The 13,925-nt window shown below is 39.1% G+C and overlaps 1 protein-coding gene across 3 annotated transcripts in view; it reads left to right on the top strand.

Moving 5' to 3' along the window:
- il16 (interleukin 16) overlaps positions 1-13,925 on the top strand; it is an 80,857-nt gene that overhangs the window by 27,608 nt on the left and 39,324 nt on the right. For 2 of the 3 annotated variants that reach the window (XM_030130212.1, XM_030130201.1), the window contains exons 5-11: positions 46-163; positions 5,439-5,561; positions 5,758-5,863; positions 9,714-9,865; positions 10,613-10,723; positions 10,963-11,077; positions 11,905-11,978. In XM_030130212.1, coding sequence (XP_029986072.1) covers positions 46-163; positions 5,439-5,561; positions 5,758-5,863; positions 9,714-9,865; positions 10,613-10,723; positions 10,963-11,077; positions 11,905-11,978 — 799 coding nt within the window. The remainder of the gene's footprint in view (positions 1-45; positions 164-5,438; positions 5,562-5,757; positions 5,864-9,713; positions 9,866-10,612; positions 10,724-10,962; positions 11,078-11,904; positions 11,979-13,925) is intronic. The other variant, XM_030130207.1, reaches the window with a different exon arrangement.

The raw sequence follows: 13,925 nt of genomic DNA, 5'->3' as shown, positions 1-13,925 counted from the left end.
TGGCTATGCTTACTTTTCGTCCGTCTTGCTGTGTTTTCTCTTCAGGGGCTGCAGCTTCCTGAACCCAGACAGACTGGCTCCCTTTAACGGACAGTGTCTGAACGGCGGGGCTTGGATGGAGGTGGAGGGGATGAGGAGTGTTCACATTAAAGCCTACTGTGAGGTAATGACACATGTAGCATTTGTCCTCAATTATTTAAGAAACCACCGGAGCTATTGTACTGTCATAAGGGTTCAGCAAAGAGAAAAAAAAGGGAAATTTCTGTTTTTGCGTATGATTGGAACTTATTCAGGACAGTTTCTACAGTAACTATTCATACAGGGCTTTAACCTGTCCTGGAATATTGTGTGTGAATCCTTTTCCTTGTCTACGCTAATATGAATATTTTCTGCTGACCTTGATCTACTGCAGATCATACACTGATAAATACACTTAGAAGGGAACAGGAACACTGCATCCAGGCCTGGGTCACATGACCAATATCTCATATCCCTTAAAGATGTGATATAGCACCTTTTTAATGACTAAATACCGTAGTTTATTTTACATTAGGCAATGGTTACTGCTACAGTCCTGTGGCACAAAATATGGGTTTGTCTACTGCCACAGACCAATCAAATGTTATCATTTGTACTAGAACCAATCACAGATACTGTTCCATGAACTTATTCTCCTCTTGTTGCCACAGTACTGTGGTCATATATGGTGTATACTTCAGTTCATTCTTTTGTGCATTTTTCTACCACAGTACTGTGGCAACTGATGGAAGAAATGACAAATTAGTAATAGTGTATATTATAGAATAGGAATTATTGTTCTAAATACTCTATATGTTGTTTTGTGGTGTTCTTTGCTCTGGAGGCTTTAGAAGGTGGGCGGAGCTACATGTTAGATGCAGCAGTGTGCCATGTGACTTCTCAGTTCATTATATCAATGTCGGATTTACCTACCGGCCCACAAAACATGTAGTATAACAGGAAGAATATGGGTAAAATGACACTTCTCATAAGACATTATAGGTTGTTAATATTTGTTTGGATTATTCACATTTTGTGTGAAAGGATAGTTTGTAAATGTCAATATTTTTTCATGGAATTTCACTTTTTACACTAAAACAGAGAAATTTGGAGTTGTCATTATTTATAGGTTATTCTGTTATTATTTTACTGGTCTGACCCGCTTTAGATCATATTGGTCTGTATATGGAACCTGAACTAAAATGATTTAAATACCACTGATTGTTAATATCTTCAGTGTAATTTTTGCATTTCACAAATTCATCCCAGGGGCCGGATTGGATCCTTTGGCAGGCCGGTTTTGGCCCATGGGCCGTATGCTTGACAACTGTGATCTACATGATCACTGAATTAAATATAGGAAAATGCCTATTTATACACCTAAAACTGCCAAATACAGAGCATAATTCAAGGATTCAAGGATTTTTATTGTCTTACCAGCACACATTTACATTAGATGGCACGAAATTCAGTACTCGATGTTAGAACCAGTGACACAAGTCTTGGACCCAAATGCACAACCAACAGACAGGAATAAAGTTAAGGAGTGTTTATTAAACACGGACAAAATTAACAGTTCACAAAAAGGTTTCGTTAAGGAGTCTTCGCAGGTCAGACTGTGTGAATTCGTCACGGCGCCCGAGACCAGCAAGGGAAACTCTCTGCCCAGGTCGGGAACACACGAGGGTAACCCGACTAGGAGGAAACAGGAGAGTCAAGGGACAGACCAGGTCATACACAGAGGATCCAGAAAACAGGCAACGGTACATGGGGATAAAGCAAAGCACTAACCGTGAGTCCAGGCAAAAGTCGAAAACCAGTGAGGCAGAATCAGGCAGAGGTACAGGATCAGGCAGGCTCAGAAGACGAGGAACAAACCGGGTCAGGAACGAACAGACAGGCAGACGAACAGGTTCAGAGAAACGCTGGTAAGTATACACAACACAAGGAAGGAATACGAACTGGCACAGGACAGGGGAAAACACAGGGCTTATATACACAGAAGGGAGGGAAGACAATGAGACACAGGTGGAACAAATCAGGGCGGAGACAGGTAATCAACACAGGTGAAACAATCAGGGAGAGGAAGCAAAGACACCAGACATGACACAAGAGGAGGATTAACAAAATAAAACAGGAAATGACACACAAGACAGACAAAACATACAAGAGTCCAAGTACTGATATGACACTCGAGGTCTCATATTTTAGCCCAATACGATCTGTATATAAACAATATGTTCATAAAAGACTTAATAATAATAATAATAATAATAATAATAATAATAATAATAATAATAATAATAATAATAATGATAGAGTAAGTAGTGATAATCTAAGAAAGATTAGAGATGTAGAGAAAAAATCATTTGGGAACTGCCAAAAAAGTAGCACTGGGTCTTTATGGGTTAAATGAAAAGAAATACAGATGAGTAAAGACCTGAATGATTCTCACATTCACAGCCAGTACAGATTCTATATAATATCCATTAATGCTTCAGCCAGTGAAACAGCAGAGAACGTCGACATCTCTTTTCTAACTCTGTTTGTGTGTGTGTGTGGGAATGACATTTTCTCAGGCTGCCATCACATTCCCAGTCGTCCTACACACACCAACACACAAGACTCAATGAAAACCAGAACAACATCCAACGTTTCTATGATTTATGGGTTTTTTTCTGGGACATCATCGAATCTGGGAAGGGTTTTTGAGAATATGATCCAGTCTGACATCAGTGAAGAAAGTCAGATCAAAGCGTGTGGACTCTCTTTTAGACAGTTATATAATTCTACATCAGGTTTTTGAGCTTTCCTTCTGGCCGGTGTTACACCTTACCTTCCTGCCAAGTCTATTTGAGTCACTTTCAAGAGGCTGTGGAAACCTGAGGAGCAGAGTGAAGGAGAAGAAGAAGTAGTAGTGCAGTAGGAAAGAATGTATGACATGTGACGACAGGGCTCAGCTGATCCTCTTCTCAACACTGTCTCCCTTTGATTTATTTTTTTCATTTATTTATTTTTTTATCATAATACTTTCCTGGAAGCAGTGAAGTGCCTCTGTTCACGTGGCTCCCAACAATGATTCATAAGAACACAGAGGACAAATACACCAGTTACCATGAGAAATCTGACATTATAGAAATATGACTCAGTTCTAATGTGCATCTGCCAACAATGACTTTACATGCACTGAGTTTATTTTACAACTTTCATTGTAGGTTCTGTTTTTATTTCAGTTAAAAAAAATGTTTGACTTTTTTTTTTCTCCACAATTTTTCACCTTAGTTGCTCTTTCAAAGGTGTTCTATGCAATACTGATTTTCCAAAACCACATACCAAAACACACTTAGGACCAATCAACACTATGCATCACCTCTGTTTTCTGTACAACGGCTGAACTACAAATCTGTTTGGAATAGGGATGTAAACAATTAATCGACTACCAATTAATTGTCGATAAGAATTTGCTCGATTCAATTATTAATTGTCAGTTAATTGCCCTTTTCCATGGCAGGATTTGTGGTATCAACAGTAGGGGGCGCCACTGCCCAAACTAGGCTTCATCGCTGAAGTTGAATAATATCGCAGCTGGTATAGTCGGTCGTCAAACTGGATCATGGCATTGAAAAATCTTATTTCAAGAAATCTTACTAAGATAATTTTCACTTGTTCCATTGGTAGATTTTTTTTTGCCAGAATTGAGCAAAAAAATCTACCAATGGAACAAGTGAAAATTATCTTAGTAAGATTTCTTGAAATAAGATTTTCCAGATCTATTGTCTAAAAATCAGTTCTTATATCTCACTAAAAAGTTACTCTTTATGTGATTATGTCATAATTTAAGTGTGATGAGATATTTGGACTAGAAATGAAAAGAATACACTTGGTAAGATTTAGATTTTTTCCAGTGTAGGAGCAGCTCTTTATGTTACAAAGTTTGGTAGATGTGCCAAGACTCTGTGATATATGAACACTGAAGGCTTCAGGTTTCCACTTAAACCCCTCACAATGTTAGATCTCATTTTCTACACTAAAAAGAAATACAAAACTGTGATGTAATAATAAATGAAGCACATTTATGGTTCAGCCTTAGGTCAATGCATACTTCTTTACAGGCTCCAAGCTGTCTGTTCAACCATTATCCTAAAAAACTATGTTTGTGTCGATAAATTCCATTCTTTCACGTAGTATTCAGCTGCTTATGCCACTGCTGGAACAAAACTACACATTAGTTTGATCTGATGGGTTATCACCATTGACCATATTGATCAGATTCCAGATGTTTTTAACAGGGTTTAGTTCTATTCTAGGGCTGTCAAAATTATCGTGTTAACGCAGATTAATCCAACATCATGATTAATCTGATTAAAAATTTTAATGCAATTAACCCATCTGTAGCAGAATGACTCTGAATGTTTCTGGAAATGCCTTTGGTTCAGTTTGTCCCAGTAGAGTTAGCGTTAACGCACATGAACAAATGGGCAGTTGATCCGGTAGTGACAGGCAGCAGAACCAACCCACAAAGATGGAAGACACGAAACAGCACGTTGGCGCTCTGGATGGTAATATGAGGACAAAAAAACCCAAGACAGAACATTTGTTTCAAGTTGTTTTGTTGAAACTGTTGAAGGTGTTTAACCCTTTATAGGTCACTCATTGAAATACTCTGAAATTCAAAATTTCAACCTTAGTGTGTTATTGGACATCATCATCTCCCTCCTCTTGCCATAAAACATCTGAGCAGCACTTGCTAAAAAGTAAACATGTGCAATAAAATGACAGTTATATTCTTATAAACTGAAAAAAAAATCACTCATATTCACTATTTACAGCTTCAGCATGTCTATAAAATCTCTCTGAATCACTGTATAATGTTATAAAACCAACATGGTTCTGGACCTCACGGAGGCACGGGATTGGCCCCACATTTAATGTCTGAGAAAATTACCAAAAATAGTCACTTGCCTGATAAAGGGTTAATAAACTCCTTAAGTGCACATATGTTCTCTTCTTTCTTGAGTCTCTTCGCTCATGCATAATGAAACAAGATTAATATAGATTAAAAATGAATTATATTTAATCATGAAATATGGCTCATTTAATCAAAATTAATCCACAGCAACCCTTTGATTAATCTGATGTAAAACTCTAATCATTTGACAGCACTATTCTATACATTTGGAGGGGCTCCCCTCTTTTTTCCAGAGCTTTATAAACTAGTCTGCACCCCTGCATTATCATATTGTATGAGTTCAGGACAGAGAAAACCATGTGGACTAATATACAGCACAGCAGGAGTTATTACATACATCTGACATTATATTAAAGGTCCATTGTACCATGGGGTTCCTGCTTTGTACTGATCCCACCATCAGCTACTGGGTCACATAAGGACCTCAGTGTGTCTCTGTTGTCTACTGTAGGACGTCTCCACATGTGAAGACTCATATTCTCATAGTCTGAACACCAGCCCGCACACTTCTGAGGCTCTGTCTCTGCCAGGATACACAGATGAAGAGCTACTGGCCAACAACAACCACCTCAAGGTAAACCAGGAGCGCTATAGTTTCACTCTTCAGTCTGTCTCAACAATATCCTCATGTGTCTGAAATTAGTTTGTGTATGTGTATATATATATATATATATATATATATATATATATATATATATATATATATATATATATATATATATATATATATATATGTATGTATATATGTGTGTGTGTGTGTGTGTGTGCAGTTGCCAATCCCAGAGGTGAATGAGGAAAGAAGCTGGGAGACTGAGAAAACAGAGCCAAGCCCACCAGGACAGACGGACAATAACAGGACACGTTCCAGTTCAACCAGTATGTATCACCCAGTCACCACTAACAGCCATCTAGAATTTACTAACAGCCACTAGTCCGTCCCTGCTCAATGTTACGAGGTTATGACACGACACAAATTTTTCAAGCAATGCCCATGAATTACGACTGATTCTGCGCATTTATCCAGCCCCTGCTGCTTTTCTCCAAATTTGACCATCATTGTAGTGGGCCTCAACAGTGTCTTATGTGCAAAAACGGCTGAGGTGAAGTCTTTGTGTCAGTGTAAAATATAACACACAGACACACATATAAATTATATATTATATATATGTGTGTGTGTGTATATATATATATATATATATATATATATATATATATATACATATCATGTCTGGAGTTTAAAATTATTTAGGAATATTGAATTGAAATAGTAGATATGTTTTTGTTGTTGATTTTTTTGTTTTTAATGGTGTGAATGCTCGATGTTGTACATATTTAATTTAATATAAGCAGTGTATCAGGTGAAAAGGATAGGCAAAAAAATAAGCTTTTGGTTCTACTCTATTCCTTTTTGGTTTTTATGTTTATTATAATTATTGTACTAAGTGTAAAGATTAATGTACAAACCAAACATAAATTCATTCATTCATTCATTCATTTATTCACATATAAAAATGCATCATTGTCTGTGTCTGAATTTGAGGTCCAAAAACATCTTACTCCTTTGATTCACTTCTTCATTTACCAGTAAAGTAAATATTAGATTGTCATCCTGAACCTTTCTGCTGTGGTTACATGGAGGCCAGTGCAGAACACCAGCATTTCCCTTCTAAAGAAACACCTCAAATCTTTGCGTCATTTTTCACATTTTTCTTTAGAAAAGCTACAATGAAATTAGGATTTTTTTGTTGTTGCAGCGAGCATAAAAAACAACTGGTGGATTCCTGGAGGGACTGCATAATGTGTGTTTCACAGTGTCAGGTTTGCGTTAAAAGGCAGATGTTGTGTTCTGTCAGTGCAAAGGCAGTTAAAGCTTTTAACATGTGCAATGAGATGATGGATAGAGAGAGGGGCTGAAGGGAAAATTAGTCCTAATATGTTTATTGCCCTCAAGGATGTGTGAAGATGGATTGTATTTCCTGTTTATCATGTTTGAGCTCATTTCCTAATTATGAGAAACGCTGACACCGGCACAGTTTTAGAGATTAAATTAAATGTGTTGCATATGGTCCTCTATGTTCATGACTATATGAAGGTAATAGTTCATTTATGATTGGCATATGCAGTTCAAGGAGTCCAGAAACCAGTAGGCATCCAGGTCTGAACAGGCTGGAAGTGGACCCAGGCCAGATCTGTGGAGGTGGTGGAGTTACGATTAAGGCCCAGGGTTCTTGGGGGGGCTGTTGCAGCAGAACAAGCAGTCATCAGCTTTGTCTTGGCCACCAGAGTTGAAGATGCTTGAGGTGGGAAAATGCACAGCAGTGAAAGATCACATGACCTAACATCTGGCAACCAGACTGCCATGGTATCAGGTTTGTGGTAGAAGCAGTATATGACACCTTACCCAGCCCAGCTGTTCTGACGGCTGCAGGAGGCGTCCCTAAAGGCCCTGGGAGATGGTCACAACCATTGGCAACATGAACAGGTCCTCCAGGTGATAGGTGGTAGCCATCAGTAACACTATGGACCACCAGGGACCACCACAGCCCGACAAAACTTGGAGAGAAGCCTGGTCCAGAAACCGGTCCAACAGTAGGTCTCCTCACTGGCAGTGACTGGTGTTTGTGGGAGTGGGTCTGTGAAAGCAGCCACAGTTCCCAGCTGAAATAACACCAGCACAGTTAAGGTTCCACAAGATCATTGTTTTTCAATCCACCAAGCCACCAATCATTCTGGAGTTAAGAACGCCACGAAAAGAGTAGACGAAGGAGCCAATGGAAAGGCTGGAGGACCCAGTGGAGCCGGTGGAGGTGGGGTGGATGGAGGGGCTGGGATTAGAGAGAGTTCACTTTACTGGACATTAAAGAGCAGGTGAAGAGAAGAGCCATCCAAACACCAACTGAAGCTGCAAATAGAAACACTCATGGCTTTGGTTTAAAGGGTGCCTGTACTGGTCATACGTACGACAGTAACTGTACTTTGAGTTTTATTTATAAACAAGAGGCGCAGCTTCAGGAAAAAATTGCCATAAATGCACCACACTGGACATTTTATTACAGAGGCAGAACCTATGGGGAGCAGCCACTGCTGGCCAGAAGTCATGTACCATCTTTGAGTCCAGGTGATCGAGTGCAAGTAAACAAGCAGCGGTCAGTGAGACAGATAGAGTGGAAAGCACGTGTTCAGGAAACAAACTATGGCAAGTAATTTAGAGGATATGGGTGTAAATGGTTACCTATTTGATCATCTTAGACTGGTGTCTGCTGCACGGGGTCAGTGACCAGTCCATGTCAGCCCAGGTAATGGGACAATACAATGTTACTGTATCAGTACTGGTACTGGAACAGCCCGTGAAGGAGGAAACATGTCTCCGATCACGTCTGACTGATGGAGCAGTGACATAGTACTGGCATGTGCTTGACAACAGGTTATAACCTAAGTTACCTGAAGAACCGCTAGTATTACATGTGATCTTTTGAAATAGCTAACAATGAAAATTCACTACAGGTACCCTTTAATAAGACACATCCATGGATGAATGTAGCTGTTATTCAGACTGGGGTCTGATCAACCCTCAGAGACAGTACCAGATATCGAAAAACCCTCACCCTGATTTTCACACGCATTATTTATATTCAGATTTTTTTCCCCCAAATCTATGTGCATCATTACTTATCATCGATCTGCAACTTTGAAGCACAAATATCATGTATGTAAATATATTTTATGCATCTGTCTGTTTGAACAATATTATTGAATGATTATATTAAAATATTATTTTAGAACAAACTGTTTTTAATATAATAAAACCATCTTAAACCTATATTCAGATGAACATAAAATACTATATGATAATTACTTTTAAAAGGCTCATGTTTATCTAAACCCACTTTTCTTCGTCTTTGGTTCATGTCTTTGTGTATTTGGACCCTAATAGTTCATACAGTTTGAATTTGAACCCTCCGGGTGCTGCAAAGTTATCTTCATACTAATTTTGGCAAAAATCCAGTGGATTTGTACAACCTGTTTGAATTCCTTCTTAATTTGTTACGTTTTATAACTAGTTGCGTCTCTACATTTGCACATATAAGGTCTAGGACGAACATTTCTCCAGCATTTCTCCAGAATTGTTTGTCAGCAGCAGCGGTTGTAGTCCAGACTGAAAATATGGTCAGACTTGGAGCCCATTACCTAAAATGTTCAGTTGTTGGTTGAACGGGACAGAGCAGCACAGCCAATAACCTGGAGGGGGCGGGGCCTGAAGTGGCTCATGCGCATTTAAAGGGCCAGTGCTCCAAACCACCTTTCTGGTGTCATTACTCAGAAATAGGGTTGAAGATGGACCTGTGGAGTTGAATGAATGAAGAATTCAGACCCAAACAGAGCATTTACAGTTTATGGAGACCACCGGGAAATGTTGGAAAATGAAGAATTCCATTTAAAAAAGCAATATATCACTCCTTTAAGACATTAATGTGTCCTCAGATTGTACATGATTTTTAAAGATTTTCCAGTTCTCAGTGTGTGTCAGTAAAGTAAATGGAAATGAATCATACTAAATACTTTTGGTAAAATCGTATATGTTTTGGGGTTGTTCTGCAGTCATGTGTCATGTATAATCTTCTGGGTCAGTATTTTACTGGTCCCGGAGGATTTTATTTGGCTTTTATTTCTGCTGAAACTCATTCTAACTCAGATTCTTTTGCTGTAATGTCACTGTGTTCATAAGCAGGCGTTCACCCCTATTGGATTGGGGATCTGGAGACCATCATCATGAAGACCCCAGAACTGTACGCTCCTCATCCTCATGGGAACAATGGCTTATATGGAAACAGGAAGTCTCTGTCCCAGCAGCTGGAGTTTCTTCACACCGCAACACAGGTATCTGAGGGCAGTCACTGAACCCATTTACATGACCCTAAGAATCTGAGAACTGTTAGTATCAGATATTTGGAATAATCAGATCTGAGGTGTGTACATACGCTTCAAAAATGTGATAATCGTAAACCCTGGTTTAAGATAAAAATAAGATAAGATAAGACAAGACAAGATAAGATAAGACAAGAAAGGTTAAATAGAGAGATAAATTAATTTGGGAACCGTCACTAAATTAGCACTGGGTCTTTATGGGTTAAAATGTCCAGTTAACATATGAAGGTACATGTTTTTGGACAGTAGATGTGGAGTACATGCAGACTACACACGGAAATGCCATCACACTGCCCCAGCCTTTACCTTTAAATCAGTTACCATTTAAGTAAATTATTTCTGGCATGCACTTAAATGTGAATATTCCACATTTTCCACATTTGATCCTTTAAATTATAAGTAAAGTGCTGAAACAATCGGTGACCTCACAGCTAGTTTCCATCCAAAAGTTGGACATTATGCAGTTTTCATTAGTGTAATGTGGAAACCTGTAGTAATCCTGCTCTGAAAATTGATTTAACAGCATTGGAGGTGCTTTCTTTACAGCAGTTCAACTTTAGAGAAATGACTGTTAATATTATGCGGAGTCACTGTACGTTCTTGCAGCAGCATTTGTGTGATTGTTCAGAACAGATCTATAGTAATTGTTAATTAATGGAACTAACCTGTGTTCTTTGGTGTGTTTTGTATCTTTTCCAGCCTGTGCACCGTCCCTCCCGTTCCCTCAGTTCTGCTCAGCTGGTTCACTCCTGCAGCAACGTGCAGGCTTTTATCATCTGTAATATTGTCCTGATGAAGGGACATGGCAAGGTGAGAGTTTGGGAATAACAGCAGATATTCACACATTCACACTCATGTAACAGATTATAAAACGCAAACACAAACATAGACGGGCTTTGTTCTGTTTATATATCAAATGGAGATTGATTTTCTGAGTAATACAGTATATGTACTCTCCAAAACATCTTTAATCATAATTAGATTGTGGTTATTCCAGTCATAATTTTTAAGTCTGGGTTCATGTTTCTTGTTTCCTCCGCCGTCTGCAGGGTCTGGGCTTCAGTATAGTGGGTGGACAGGACAGCATGTACGGACCAATGGGCATCTACGTGAAGACCATTTTCCCAGGAGGAGCTGCAGCTGCTGATGGACGACTGCAGGAAGGTAAGAGACACCAAAAAACTCTGTTTAACCAGTGTCAGTACAAATAAAACTGACTGAGCACTGAAATAAGTAATTGTACTATTAGTGATTTGCTTTGCTCTTATCAAACACAGGAGTAGAAACAGCTAAACTTTGTTCTAATTATAGTATGTATATTTACATCAGGATAATTACAACATCAGTGGGAAAAAAGCATTCATTTTACTTATACAGGGTGTATCAGAAAAAAATAGACCCTCAGAAAAAACAACATAAAACCAAAGTGTGAAGACATTTTGAAAATCTGCTCATATATGTTTATTGACCATGTAATTCTCCTTTGATTGACACCAGTGTCCTGGGTCAGTTTTCATGCTTCAGTTAACAACGCCAATTTAAATTGTGCAAAATAAAAATCTTTTGCACGTGGACGTGTAAGGGTTAACATGAGATCTGTTGCCATGGATGACAAGTTCCATTGGTCTTTTACTTGCATACATAAAACAAGACAAAATAATTACATGTTAACCCCCTGAATGCCTTATTTAGTCCAAACAAGTCAAACTTCAATTCCTCTCTTTGTCTTTTTCTGTTCTTCCGCCTGTTTTGACCCTAAAACACACAAAAAACAAAACCGCTGAAGAAAAGGAACACAAGCACATACTCACAGCAGCTTTAATGAACCTGAAACAGATGCAGATTCACAGCAGAACCTTTACCTGGAATCAGGGCTCAGGGGTTAAAGGGTTAATGCACAAACAGTCTTTAAATTGTGATCCTTTTCCACAGTGGGGGGATACTTTAGAATGTGAAGGTAAGCATACAGTTGTGTTTGTGTGTCTGTGCAGGTGATGAGATACTGGAGCTCAATGGAGAATCCTTACATGGTCTGACTCATGATGAAGCCCTGAACAAGTTCAAAGTAAGTCAAAGTAACTCCAGAACAGTTTATTTTTCTTTTACTTGTCTTGTCCAGCATCTCAACAGCAGAATTGTAGTCTGGCTCCTTTTGGTGCTGAACAAATTTGCTTTGCCAAGGATAACTTCATAAAGTATATGAAGCTCCCCTTTCCCCTATTCTACTGTGTTTATTATGAGTTTTGTTGAACCACATTTCGATGCTGGACCTGACATGGGGGGTTGGGGAGTGAAGGGGAGAGAGCAAGAGAGAAGAAGGTGGCGAAGACCCTCACAAGAAAGTATCAACAATACAAGCAGTAACAACCATGGTGATAATTATAATGGTAATAATAACTACAACCAGAACTGAGTAAAACTGGAAAGAAGAGAGGAAAAACAAAAACAAAACTACAAAAAAAAACATAAGACCTATTAAATGATGGATATAAGAAAAGAAAGCATGAACAAAATATCGTATACCACATTCACCCAAATAATACCTGTAACAAATAATACGTGTAACAAATAATACCAGTAACAGATAATACCAGTAACAGATAATACCAGTGTTAGGACTGTGAGTACGATGTCTGGACCCAAAAGCATGACCAGCAGACAAAAATACAATATAGTTGTGTTTATTAAACACAGCCAGGGAATACAGTTCACATAAAAAGGTTTCGGGTGAGTCCTCAGTGAATTGTCCTCGCCATGACGTCCGAATCCAAATGAGGAAACCCACGGCCCGGGTCGGGAGCACACGAGGGGAACCCGACTAGGAAAAAACAGAGGAGCGTCAGGGGACGGACCAGGTCATACACAGGGAGACTAGCAGACAGGCAACAGTACATAAGGGAATAGGCAGAATCACATACCATAAATCCAGGCAAAAAGGTTAAACACAGGAGTAGCTGGAGAGGCTGAAGTACAGACAGGGGGTCAGGTAAAACTCAGGAGTCGAGGAACAATCCGGGTCGAGATCAAACAGGCAGGCAAACAAACAGGATCCGAAGAAAACGCTGGTAAGTAGACACACCAAAAGGAGGAATACAAACTGGCACAGGACAGGGGAAAACACAGGGCATATATACACAGAAGGGAGGGAGGACAATGAGACCCAGGTGGAACAAATCAGGGCGGGGACAGGTAATCAACACAGGTGACACAATCAGGGAAGGGAAGCAAAGACACCAGACATGACACAAGAGGAGAACTTAACAAAATAAAACAGGAAATAACAGACAAGACAGACAAAACAAGCAAGAGTCCGGGGACTGATATGACAACCAGTAACAAATAATACCAGTGACAGATAATACCAGTAACAAATAATACCAGTACAGATAATACCTGTAACAAATAATACCATTAACAGATAATACCAGTAACAAATCCACACATCAGTTGTTCACATTAACCTGCTGTGACAGAGTGAACAGGGCAAAGAGAATGAGGTCTGCTGGTTGGTCGGACCTTGGGGCCCTCTTGGTCGGTCCCTGATCCTTGGAGGGAGTGTGGTTGCGGTTGCGGTTGCTTGCCTGTGTTCTTCACCTTATTCTCCAGAACAGTTTAAAGGGGTTTCAACTTTAGGATGTGTCCACGCTGACAGAAAACAGTGGTGGATCCACTGTTTTAACTTAATTGTCATTTCAAAATACCTCAGTGCAGCAAAATTTGGTTTTACATTCTGTGAGGTGCTCAGGTGAAATAGAAACATCAATTATACAGTCAAGAAGAAACATATAAGTATAAAACAGTCAAGTAAAAAGACACACACACACACACACACACACACACACACACACACACACACATACAACAAAAGAGTCCTTAGTCAAATGTGCAGAATATACAGGTGACAGTAATGTCTATGGAGTTACAGCAGTTACATTATAAAGTGATGTAAGTGATTATATGTTCTGGTTCAGAGCAACCACAGTATATGTATATACCAGAAGTGACATGTGTT

The sequence above is a fragment of the Sphaeramia orbicularis genome, chromosome 3 (genome assembly GCF_902148855.1).
Source record: "Sphaeramia orbicularis chromosome 3, fSphaOr1.1, whole genome shotgun sequence".
Lineage (NCBI taxonomy): Eukaryota > Metazoa > Chordata > Actinopteri > Kurtiformes > Apogonidae > Sphaeramia > Sphaeramia orbicularis.
Note: the sequence above shows the minus strand (reverse complement) of the source record. Positions and strands in the feature narration are given on the sequence as shown.